The sequence below is a fragment of the Malania oleifera genome, chromosome 1 (genome assembly GCF_029873635.1).
Source record: "Malania oleifera isolate guangnan ecotype guangnan chromosome 1, ASM2987363v1, whole genome shotgun sequence".
Lineage (NCBI taxonomy): Eukaryota > Viridiplantae > Streptophyta > Magnoliopsida > Santalales > Ximeniaceae > Malania > Malania oleifera.
In genome coordinates, this window is record NC_080417.1 from 125951192 (window position 1) to 125964014 (window position 12823).

Below are 12823 nucleotides of genomic sequence, written 5' to 3' on the forward strand. Positions count from 1 at the left end.
TGCATATTTATGATTTGAAAACTAAAATTGGCAAAGTCATAGGTTTGAGTACCGAGCGGAGGGATCGTACAGTGTATAGGTCTGTACCTTACCCTAACCTCGGAAACTCTCGCTTGCAACAATGCTTAATTATCTATCACAGGAATTATATCTATATACCTTCTACATTACAAGTATTGAAAATATGTTATATATACCCATAACTGCTTTCTACTAGTTTGAATATATATGGTCATACACTGATGTAATATCTTCCACCTTACTGAGAAGTATCTCACCCCAATATACAACCTTTATTTCAGGTCCCACAGGACATCGGTCCTAGTTGCTAGAGGGACTTGGAGTGTCATTTTGATTTTAGCTTACATAAGTGTTTTATGTATGTAATAAACTTAGTTCAGAATATCTTTTGGAGATTGTAAGAACATGTTGTGTTTTAAGTATGATTGTATGTATTTGAGGATACAGTTAGAAACTCTGGGTTATGTCTATTAGATTTCCAAATGGATGTTTATGTTTTCCGTTGTGCTTAAGATTAAAAATGAGAATGAAACACCTGTATGTCCCTATTAAGGGCGGGTGGTATATGTATGTTATCATAGACAGGTATATTATACAGGTATAGTAGCACTCTGGGGCCGTATAATGGGCTAGGGCATTACAAATGTAATGAACTATACAGAGATAACAGATATAGAGTAAAGAAAGAACTGTATTATATATGGTATTATTACATGTGTTTGGGGCAGGGTATACTCTTTGCTCGAGAGCTTGTTGAGAAAGGCGAGTGCCTTAATAGGTATTAGGTGTAGCTGTAGGCTGCATAATGTATTAGGACAGAGGAAAGCTACTTGTATGGGTGGATAATCTTCCCTATTCTCAGGAACTTCTGCCAGTAAACTTTTGTGTGAATGTGTAAATACGAGATAAACTATACACCTGAGGGCTTACTGAGTATGGTAGTGCCTTGATATGCTTCAGATGAGACCGTAGGTTGCATTAAGTATCAGAGTAGAGGAGTGCTACTTATATGGGCGAGTAATCACCAAAATCCTTGGGAACTCTTGTTGGTAAAATACTTTACTTGTGTATGATTATGAGCAGTGAATGGTTTTCTAATTATGGTTTCATTTGAAAATAAAGAATTTAAATGTATGTTATATACTAATCTCATGTTAGCCACACACTGCTTTAATGTTTTCCTACTTTACTGAGATGTGTCTTATCCGATAGGGGAATTTATCTTTTTCAGGACCTCCATGAGATTGAACTTAGGGAGCTCGAGCTATTGTATCACTTTTGAGTTAGAGGGTATAAACTATAGTTTTAATTTTGGGGTTGTAATATATTTATGTTTTCGGTGTTGTGAATATTTGGGAATACTGGATGTTGGATTATGTTTTTGATATGTATATAGATGTAGAAACTCTAGTATATTTTTGAGAATATGTTATTATTTTTGCTGCGTGATTGAGATTATAATATCAAATACAGGAGATATAATTTGTACAACACTCCGGACCCTAGTTGTGGGTTCGGGGCGTTATAGCCTTTGCCTCCAATTCTCTCCAAGTTACCTCATCCATACCTTTCAGTTGAACACCATATAAGACCTTCATCATCCCTTGCTGCACAAGAAAATCCTTTACTCTCCTATGCCACAAACCAAAATTTCCGGTTCCATCAAATTTGATAACATCAAACCTTGTAGAAGAAGTACCCGATGCCATGACAACAACGCTCTGATACCAATTGTTGTGAAAAGTGTATGGGATTGCACAACGGAATATATAAATGCAACAAACAATGAAGAACCAAAATATAATTCACACACTCAGTATATCTGAAAACAACAAGAATCAACACACAAATATACTTGGTTCGGCAAAACCTACATCTGTGGGAGCAATCAACAAAGGTTTCACTATGAAAAATCAAAGAACACAATACAATGGTTACAATGATCTCCTCTCTTTCACAATATGCCCATAAAGACATATTTAACAACCCCTAAGAGGTTTCCCTCCAAATACCCAACCGTCCGAACGTTCACATTCAAAATTTGAATTCTTTCTCACAATCCTGAGAGCAGTCGTCGAGGGAAAGGATCAATTCGTCGACGATTGTTGGTCCAATCGTCGATGAATGATGCCTTTTCATCTACGACTATTGAACTTTTGAATATTATCTGCTCTCAGTATCTTCATTCGTCGATAAATGAGGCCCACTCGTCGACGAATGCCCTGCTGCACAGCACAAAGACTTCACCCATATGTTTTTCTTCATTTTTTTTATGAACTCCACCAAGTATACAAGCCACACAAACATGACATCAACATTAAGATCAGTTTTCTAAGGTAAGGCTTAAGAGAGCGATGAGTGCATTCTCCAGTCTGAACTATGGAAAATGTACCACTAAACTGCAGTTGTTGTTCCTATAGTAAGTTTTGGGAATAAAGGAAGCAAATATGTTTAGCAAAGCATACAACCCAGACTGCATGTGTATTTTAGATCACAGTCCGTTTTGTTCTGAGATGCTCATCATTTTCCAGTTAGAGTAAAAAATATGATCTAGAAAAAAAACAGTTGGTTTGTCTAAGCCGCACGTTGTTGGATGCAGTCATAAGTTGCTAACTTCAATATTATTAATTTTATAATTAGTTGTAACATTATTGAGCTTGGACTACACAATAAGAGATATCCCTTCTCTCACCCCTCACAAGATTTGATCATGAGACCTCCAACATGAAGTACCAAGCTTTAACCATTGGGATGTTTCCCAAGGTTGTTAGGATTGGGATCCTATATAGAATCGTTGGGATGGTCTGCAGGATCAGATAATGGATCGTAAGATTCTATTTACAATGTAAAATAAATTATAATTTTATATATTTGGCATTTTATGACTACTCTTAGTAAAACAATCCTAAAAACTTGTTAGTAAGTTTAAGAAATTAAAACAAATTTCAGGAATGTAGCTACCTTGCCAGCTAGCACCTAGCAGGGTTTTTCGTCAACAATTTCGACCATGAAAAAAGTATGAATAGTCTGAAAATACAAAGTGCTCTGCAAAGGGGAGATTGTTGTTAGCTTTTTATTTAATAATTTCAATTATAAAGAAAAGCAAAAAGAAGGAAGAAAAAATATTAAAAAAATTTGCTAATCTTAATTCAGTAAACTAATGTAAATTTCTTAGCTTTTGTGGTTTTGTCATCAGATCATAAGAAGAAGAGGGAGAAGGAGAAGGAAAAAAAGTAGGAAAAGGAAGAAGGAAGAAGGAAGAAAAAGAAAAGCTTTTTGTTGAAGGCAGAACTTTTGTTAGTTGCAAAGAAAAAAGAGGAAAAAGAAAGCTATATATACTTTTTGCTTTGGGGAAAAAAGATATGTTAGAAACAAAAAAGGAAGAAAGTTATGGAAAAAAAAAAAAAAAAGCAAAGATAATATGTAACTGCTGCAAGCCTATAACTTTAAGCTCTTGACCGGACTATGCAACTCCTTATTTGTTGAAGCCCTCTGCTTATCTCCTACTGTTGCTGGAAAGGAGGAATGGTCCAAGCCTACTAATAGACAACTTAGGATCTGCCTATCAAAAACTCTAAGATCTCAGGGAATTATCAATTTTGAAGGAAGGGAGCTTTCAAGAGATGCTCAGCTACTAGACTTAAATTTAATTGAACAAATCCTAGAACATGCTCATTATTTTGCACTAATTTTGATGCACTGAAGCCTACTAGACCAAAATTTGTGCCTATTACAAAAATAAAGTGTTTAGACCAATAAAAATATATGCTGGGCCTTTTTCTTTAGAAACCTAAATAGAAAAAATCCATATTCTATTAAACAAGTAGGATCGCAATCGTATGATCCAGATAGGATCCTACCAAGATGCTACCAATATTCTACTTAAGATCCAGATCAATTAAGCAAGTTTGGATCCTAGGAGCTTAGGATCGCACGATCCAGATTGGGATTCTGATAACCATGATGTGTCCTATAGGGAATCAATGTTAACCTAATTAAATAACAAAACATTATAGTTCTGTAAGATAATAGTTTTATTCATTAATCAACAATATTCTGCTCATTACAATAGAACCCGCTTCATTTTGTCATGAAATGCTGCATCACTCATTTGGTTTTAGTAGCATAATTTTTCTCTTATGACCAACTATTATTACATTCTTTTTATCAACTAATTTTTTTGGCCTTCAACATTTCATATGCGCATGGCATCAAGGTAACCTTTTCCACCAAGCTTGCGAGCAAAGAGGCCGTCATAGTAATTGCGAACTCCCACTCTCTTAAACTGCGCTGGTGTCTGTTCAGTAATTAGGCTGGGTGATGGTCCTATTTCACCCCCAATTCTTGGATTATGAAACATGGCTATGGAGAGCCTTTCTTTTGCAGAGTTTACGATTGCTCGATGCTCAATGCTAGGATATTCCCCATTGGTCACAATCTGCCATTGCATACAGACACAAATATCGCTAATAGTTCATGAATCTATAATTTAGGAAGGAAAAGGGCTGAAAACATAGTTTTTATGATTATATGATTTGAATCAATTCAACCCCAAAATGAGTCAAATTGCATAAAAGAAATGAGGAAGTACCTGAATCAATTGATTCACATGCAAATCGATATAAATTGATTCATTCGTCTGCAGAAGTTGCAATTCACAAGACATTCCTTTGCTATGGCAGTTCTCTATTGAAAGAAAAAGGAAAACCACAATGTTTGGCCTTATCTTCAAGAATTTTTAGCAACCAGATATTTGGGCTTTGTCTCCACTATTGGAGCAGACTGTCGTGTCATTGAGAAGAAAGTGTCATTCTGCTGTAGCACTGATTGGCTGGAAACGAGTGACTGGGGTACGCTGGCGGTGGGCTTTTTTTAGGGCATTGGAAGTTTCGGGGAGGGAGAGATTTAGTTGAGGTTAGTTATCGAGGGAGTTGGGGTGAGATCAGATCTTGTCCGGCGGCCTTCACTCTTTTCTAGGGGAGAAATTATTAAGTTTGGCTTCCTACCCCATCATGTTTTAGGCAATGTTATTCGCATCTTTGGCTAATTTGTACTCGGTAGTTTTCAGTGCCCTCGGTTTCCCACAATCCCAATATCTGATTGGATGTCTAAATTTTAACATGGTTAGGTAGCATAACCTAATAACCTTTTTCATGTGGGACAATCGGTGAGAGTGGGTTAGCAAGCGGTGAAGGATTTTTTGGGGGTGCCAGGGTGCAGGTTTAATATTCTCATTGTAGCTCAAATTTCGATTTCTGACTCAAATTTTGAAGCTCCAAAAAGTACGGAAATTTTAATTTCGATATCAATTTCAATTTCAATTTCAATTTCGATTTCGATTTGAAAAAATAACAAAAATTTGTAATAAAACATAAATTTTTTTGTAAAACTTTAGAAATGGTCAATAAATATAGTAATACAAGTTTTAGGACTAATATATTACAAATTAAATACATGTATACTTTGTATGAGGTGAAAAAGTTATAAAATAGTATGTATCTCAAACTTATTTGTAAGATAATATACATTAAACATATTCTCTTAATACAAATAAAATTCAAAAATCATTTAAATATTATTTATTATACAAATAATGATAATTTAGACATGAATGGTTAAATAAAATATTGTTATAAGTTTATCTTTTCATATAATTTCAAAAGCAATTGTAATAATCTTTTATTTTATAAAATAAATTAAGATAGAAATTTCACTTCACTCCTAAATTTCTCATTTGAATTCTGATGAAATTTCATCGTATAGTTAAAATTTCGACAAGTTTCGCTAAAATTTCGAAATTTCGATAAATTTCAGATGATTCGTTGAGATTTCAACGGAAATTATGCAATACGGAAATTGATTGCCATTTCAATTTCGAGGGCAACAGAAATAGAAAATTTCCACAGAAATTTTGACAATTTCTTGGAAATTTAAGACCATGGGGGTATCTAGGAATGTTAAAGGGAGATCTGAGGGTAGTCGGGATTTATTTTTTGGATATCCTGGTTCTGAGTGTTAGGAACTTTACCATGTAAAGGAATAGTTATGTCATTGTAGGGTGTGGGTGGTGGTGATTTTGGCAAAATGTATGCGCAAGCAGGTTGCCAATTGAATTTCAGACATAGTACTGATCCAAGCAGATTACTGCCCCTTTATTGTGTTGGTTGCCGGTTTGCCTTGCGTCTCTAGAAGGCCCAAAAAGTGTTGTTTATTATTGGTTGGGCTCTTTTTAATTTACCTAAGCATTTGCCAATTGGAAGGCTTTTTTTTTGTTTTTTGGGAGATTCTCGGCATGCATTTGCTAAATTGCCTCCGGGGATTTTTTTTTTTTTGTTTTGTTGGGAATTATGTGAATTGGTTCTTTGGATTGTAAATGGTTGTCTGGGTTGTCTCATGTTTTCACTTGGGTTTTACTACTGTGGTGGTTTCCAATGTATGTGGATATTTTGTTGTCATGTGGAAGAGGCTTTCTTCCCCAACCTTGTAGTGTCAGTAATGATTGTTTCAAATTTGAAAAGCAAGGGTGTCTTTAGGGTCTACCCCAAATAAAATTACCTCTAAGACATCTCCAATGTTGACAATGAAGGCGCCCGAGACAGGCTTCAGAGGAACCCACATGCCGTCTTTCCTAATCTGAAGACCTTCTACTTCATTTAGCTGCAGGAGAATGGTCAGACCAGTCGCATCCGAATGGGGGCTAATTCCATTGACTTGCTCCGGTTGCGGACATGCTGGGTAATAGTTCATTCTCATTGATTGGCCACCATCTTCAAACAGTTCTTTCATTTCCTCTGATTCCATCTTTAGAGCTTTTGCCATCTGTGCCAGGATAAACATGGCTAGATTTTTCACTTCTGATGAGTAATGTTCCACGGTGTCCCTGAATCAGAAACATGTTTAGGACAAGCACTAATGGTTGCATTTGCTCAAGCATGCAAATAAGCAAACAACCAAAACACAGCAACTACCTAAATGGTAGGGGGAGCTTGGGAAATAAATGGGGTTTCCTCATATTGATAGGGAGTGTCTTAATGTAGAACATGTCACCCCAATCTAGCTTCTGCTCCTCTGATAAAACGTGAACTTGTCCAAATCCGTCTACATCTCCTGGTTTCTGCCAAAACTTCTTCTTCTCTTCCATTGGGATGTTGAAGAACTCCAATGTTTGTGTCTTCACGTTCTCCAGCAATGAAGAGCTCACTCCATGGTTTACCAGCTGTGATAAATTTATCATGCTTATAATTTAGAAACAAACGAGGCCTTGTGATCTTGCAAATAATATCTTTGCAAAGTAATTATAGTCTAAGACATCATGATTTTGCAATTTGTCAATTTGCAAATCATAAATCTTTGCATTAATAATGCCATGTTTGGAATCCCACCAGATTCCACATCCAAGGCCCTAATACTTCACGGGGCGATTAACGGCTGTTGGTCCGAAGGGTACCAAATCTTGAGTTATAACATAGCTTTTGTAGCAGTGTGGCACAATTTGGGATGGCATTGAAAGGGAAATATTGGGCAAAAATGTTGATTATAAAAAAGAGGGAAAACAAAGAAAGAAGATTCCATTTTATCAAACAGGACGATGAGGTTGAACAGACCGACTCCAAGCCAATTCCCTCAGGTCTTAAAAACTGGCAGCCCGCAGAACTTCGCTGTTTTTTTTTTTTTTTTTTTTTTTATTATTTTTAATTTCTTGTCATACTAATAAAAATTTCTTGCCCATAGACGATGATTGAACACCAATAAAATTTTTTAATTTCACTGTAGGTAAAGATTCGCATGAGATTTCAATGTTCTTAATAGATCGATACACGAGCACTAATGGAGGAGTTATGAATTGTAGGGGTAGTACCTGGAAGAAACCCCATTCTTTGGAGGCACAGTGGAGCCTGCCCAGTTCAGAATCCATAAATTCTTCAGATAACAAGCGTTGCATGTCGATGACTGGGACTTCGTGAGAGGGATCCCATTTGATAGCTTGCTCCTGCTCAGGACGGATGTATCGGGGTGGAATAGTGACGCTTGACTCCTTAGCCAACTCCTGGACACAAGGCACCTGCACAGCTGATTTAGCCTGCGCCATACTTCTGTATGTGATGAAGATATGCAGCTCTTGTTGATCCTTCTTATCGCCTATTGTATTTTGTGTGAAGAACCATTTACTTTTAAGAAAAAATTATATTGCTAGCCTAATTTCAAAGCAATTGGGGGAAAAAGCTGACATCATATTCATGTGGGCGGCATGTGAGCACGAGGGAATCATGATAAATTATTTTTCCCGGTCATTCAGCCGGCCTCCATTGTTGATTTCACACGCAGCCCACCGGATATGATTCTTTACGCCACTATGATTGCCTTTATAAGGCCATGTTGGGTTTCCCTCCTTGTGGGGTCTGAAAAAGTTTTTTTTTTTGTTAATGCTTTATTGGCTTCTCAAAAAAGGGCATGTCTAAAGCATGTCCTTTGGTATTCTTCAAAAGCCATGCGCAGCAATTAGCTGCCCCAGTTTTTATCTCCTTTTTAGAATTTCGGTTCAGAGCAGCAGTGACTCCCGACAGTAGCCTCTCTCCATTCAATTTTTCCCACACAGCCAACGCCTGCACGACACTTCCTGCCTGCAGTAGCTGGTCCTCACGCCAGCAGAGCAGCCTGTCAGCAGTGCTGCTGCTTTCTTACTCTGGCCGCATTTTATTGTCAGTATTTTGGGAGCTTCTAGTTGTACTATTTTTAGTTGATTCTTTTAAAAGTATTGTTCAGAATAATTAGTGAGACATTTCCATTTTTTTACATTTATTTATATACTCTTATGTATTTATAAGACTTATACCTTTTGTATTCACTTTGTACAACATATTTGATAATAGTGGATTTAAACCACCGTACCCCGTTGTCACAGTCCGACTCTTTTTGCACCGTTGTGAAGGATCGTGCGACGCTAGCTAAAGCACTCTTACTTAACTAACCAGCCTATCGTTTACCAACATTCATCCATGAAACACTTTCATTAACATTCAATCAGATAGTAACGGAAATAATAATCAATTCATGAAAGCCGTGGCAATCAAGCAGTAAATATTGAAGCAAATGTAATTCATTAATAAATCCTCCGTTGACATGTTGTACTTAGCGAGGGAGGCAAGTAGGGTAAGCACGTTGACAATTGCTAGTGAGTTTTATAATGACTGATGAACACTCACCCTCCCCTAAAGAGGTTTTTATGTAATTATCATCTTGATACTAGGAAACATCAAAGTGACCGAGGAGTCATACTGCCATATGTGGCTTACAAAGACTCTACTAGCAGAAAATAACCCTACACTAGTATTTACATGATGAAAACCCATCCCAAGCACGCGAGATAAGCGGTCACAGGCAAGCATAATGCCCTGAACAAGTTTAGCCCGTGACATTCTCCCCCACTTATGTGGTCGACGTCCTTGTAGACTTTTGGCGGTAGGTACACTTCAACTTTGTCCACGAATGGCTTCAAATCTTCCGCAGAAATCCAGCTAATTTCTTTGTCATCAAGACACTTCCATTTCACTAGGAACTTCTGCCGCTTCTTCCTTGAGGATATGAACTTTCTGCTCAGGTTGTTGGTGTTGGCGTTGAATGGCTTGAGGCAGCTAACATGAAACTGCGGTCTTCTCTCCTAATCTGTCCACTTCTTCATCTGCTTAGAAGCTTTCTCCAGATAGGCTTGGGCAAACTTTGCATTTTGTCTCCCTTCACTGGTGAAGATGTACGCCTTGGGACTCTTTCGTCTATATGGCTCGCCCACTGTGTGAGGTAACAGCAGTAGCTGCCCTGTAACAAGCTCAAAAGGGCTCTTGTTGGTTATTGAGCACCTTTGGGCGTTGCCATAGAATGGAGCCACATCAAGTAGTTACACGCCATTCTTCTGGTTGTCGTTGACACAATGGCACAAGTACTCATCTAGTCGCTCTCTAAATCTCTTCATCTGTCTGTCTGTCTGTCGGTGATAACTCGAAGATATGTCAAGATGTGACATGAATATCCTGAAAAATTTTGTCAAGAGGTTGTCAGTGAACATTAAATCTTGGTCACAAATAATAACTTGGGGAAAACCCCAAAGTTTCACAACAGTCACAAGGAACAATTGTGTTGTCCCCTCTGCCGAACAGTACGTTGGTGCGGCCATGAAAGTACCATACTTCTTCTGCTCCCCTTTGTCTTGTTGGCAAGTAAGACAAGTTTTGGCATAATCAACCACATCGTCCCGCGTGTGCGGCCAATAATACCTTCACAGTAGTCCTGTCATTGGAGTCATTCTCCACGAATACCCCTCAACGAACTCCCTGTAGTATCTAGTAAGGCCAAGAAAGGAACGCAACTCCTTCACTGTCGTGGGGATCTTCCATTCTTGAATCATTCTTACCTTCTCCATACCCCTCCAGATACGACTTTGTTCAATGACTTGACCAAGGAATTTGTTGCTCCACCGAGCGAAAGAGAAATTCTCCTTCTTCACATTCAGACTGTTTCCCTTCAGCCTGTCGAACACCTTCCATAGATGCTCTTCATGTTTCCTCTGAAACGACACCGATGCTCCCAACGATGTTTTGGAAAGGCAAACACATCCCGCTTCTCCACTTCATCAAGTTGCTTCCCGAACTCTACTATCTCTCGAGGCACAATCCAACATGGCTATTTAGTAGGTGGTTTCACTCCTGATAACAACTCGATCTCTTGCTCCACAGTCCGTCGTGAAGGCAAATTTTGAGGCAGCTTATCTAACAACACCTCCTTATCCTCATCCAACACCGCTTAGATGGTCGTAAGCTCCAGCTCTTGGCGTACTTCTTTGTCTACCACCATCGTGGCTAGACGTGTCTGCTCACCCTGACCCAATCCTTCATTGAGTTGTATAGCTGAAAGGGATTTCCCGTCGTCTCCTTTCGTTGCAACGACTTGCACCATGCACGAGTGATCTCCCATCAGACACAGGGAACCAGCTGAAGGCATCAGCACTGCCCTTGTCCCCATTAGGAACTCCATTCCTAGAATGATCGGATAGTCATCCAATGGCACCGCTGTGAAATTCGCATGACCTTCCCACTATCCAAGCTTTATAGCCACTTGCTTGGCGACTCCCAGAGTAGGTTGGGCTACAGAGTTAACTGCTTTCATGTGTCCTGTATCCCTCTCTAAGGATAAGTTGAGTCTCCATGCTTCCACTTGCGAAACAAAATTATGAGTAGCTCCTGTATCCACCATAGTGCGAGTACTCTTCTCATTTATCCTCAAGTCCACAAACATTAACCTTCTTGCTCGTGTAACTTTCGGTGTTTTTGTCTGCTTTTCCAATGCGTTCACCAACCGCACTGAACCCACCCTCGGGGCATCATCCTCTTCCACATCGTCTTCCACTGCCTGTTCTACAATGGAAGCCTGTAAGGCATTAAGTGATGCTTTGTGAGGGCACTCAAAAACTCTATGAGGATCTCAACACAAGAAACACTCAATTTTACTCTTCCCCTTTCCACTGGGTCTGTTGAACCCTTGAGACAACGAAGCTTCCTATGAGGTTGATGATTTAGAGTCGGCTCCCCCACTCTTGGGTTTGCCATTCCTGAAAGACTTTCCACTGTTTCCCTCTTCGCCAAACCGTTTGGACGAAGCGGTCTCATCACCAGCATAGTCTGTCAAGCATTCTGCAACCGCTTGTGCAGTTGATAAGTCTTGAACCCTTTTTCTATGAAGTTCAGTTCTTGCCCATGGTTTCATCCCCTCAAAAAATAGAACAACTTGTCCTTCTCCGACATATCCCAAATATCCAACATTAAAGCAGAAAATTGTTTCACATATTCGCTGATTGACCCTGTATGCTTGAGATCTCTCAGTTTTCTCCTTGCATTATACTCAACGTTCTCAGGAAAGAATTGGGTCTTGAGCTCTCTCCTTAAGGACTGTCTAGTGGGTATTCAGGGGAGGTCCTTATCAGCTAATCTGGTGGTTTTAGATATGTAAGGTTTAAGGTAATCTTGGGAATGGACTAGCTAGATGCCCACTATGTCATTATTGATTGCCATTAGAGAGAGGTAGTGTTCAGGCCTCCAAATGGATAGGAGTATAGATTTGTGGGATCATGTGTACGCACCCCACCTCAGTTACTATCTGCTATTCAGACACGTAGATTGCTATTTGAAAACTGTCAGGGATATTTAACCTGTGTGAAGGCAGTATTGGAAGGGGAGTTGAGGGTGGAGGATATCCTAGTGGTGAGGGATTTTCCTGTTGTATTCTCAGAGGTTTTGCCAAGACTACCTCCTGATCGTGAGGTAGAGTTTGTTATTGATCTGGTTCTGGGGACAACGCCAATTTCAAAGGCACCGTATAAAATGGCACCAGTAAAGCTAAAAGAATTGAAAGAACAGTTACAGGAACTGTTAGATAAGGGGTTTATCCGGTCCAGTGTGTCGCCTTGGGGAGCACCGGTTTTATTTCTGAGGAAGAAGGATGGGTCGTTGAGGTTGTGCATTGACTACAGAGAAATAAATAAAGTAACCATCAAGAATAAATACTTGCTCCCGCATATCAATGATTTGTTTGACCAGTTACAGGGGACACAAATCTTTTCGAAGATAGATTTACGCTCCGAGTATCATCAGGTGAAATTCAGGGTGGAAGACGTTCCGAAGATGGCATTTAGAACACAGTATAGACACTATGAGTTTTTGGTTATGCCGTTTGGTTTGACGAATGCTCCTACAGTGTTTACAGATTTGATGAACAGGGTCTTTCACCAGTACTTGGACCAGTTTGTGGTAATATT

General features: G+C 38.9%; 1 protein-coding gene across 1 annotated transcript; it reads right to left on the reverse strand.

Annotated features, from left to right (window-relative positions):
* Positions 1–4034: 4034 nt before the first annotated feature.
* Positions 4035–8562, reverse strand: LOC131157031 (protein SRG1-like). The gene is made up of 4 exons (XM_058110872.1): positions 7880–8562; positions 6990–7237; positions 6577–6901; positions 4035–4459 (listed from the first exon to the last, which is right to left on the reverse strand). Exons 1-4 carry the CDS (start codon positions 8108–8110, stop codon positions 4217–4219), a joined length of 1047 nt encoding a protein of 348 aa, XP_057966855.1. The 5' UTR covers positions 8111–8562; the 3' UTR covers positions 4035–4216.
* Between the last annotated feature and the right edge of the window lie 4261 nt (positions 8563–12823).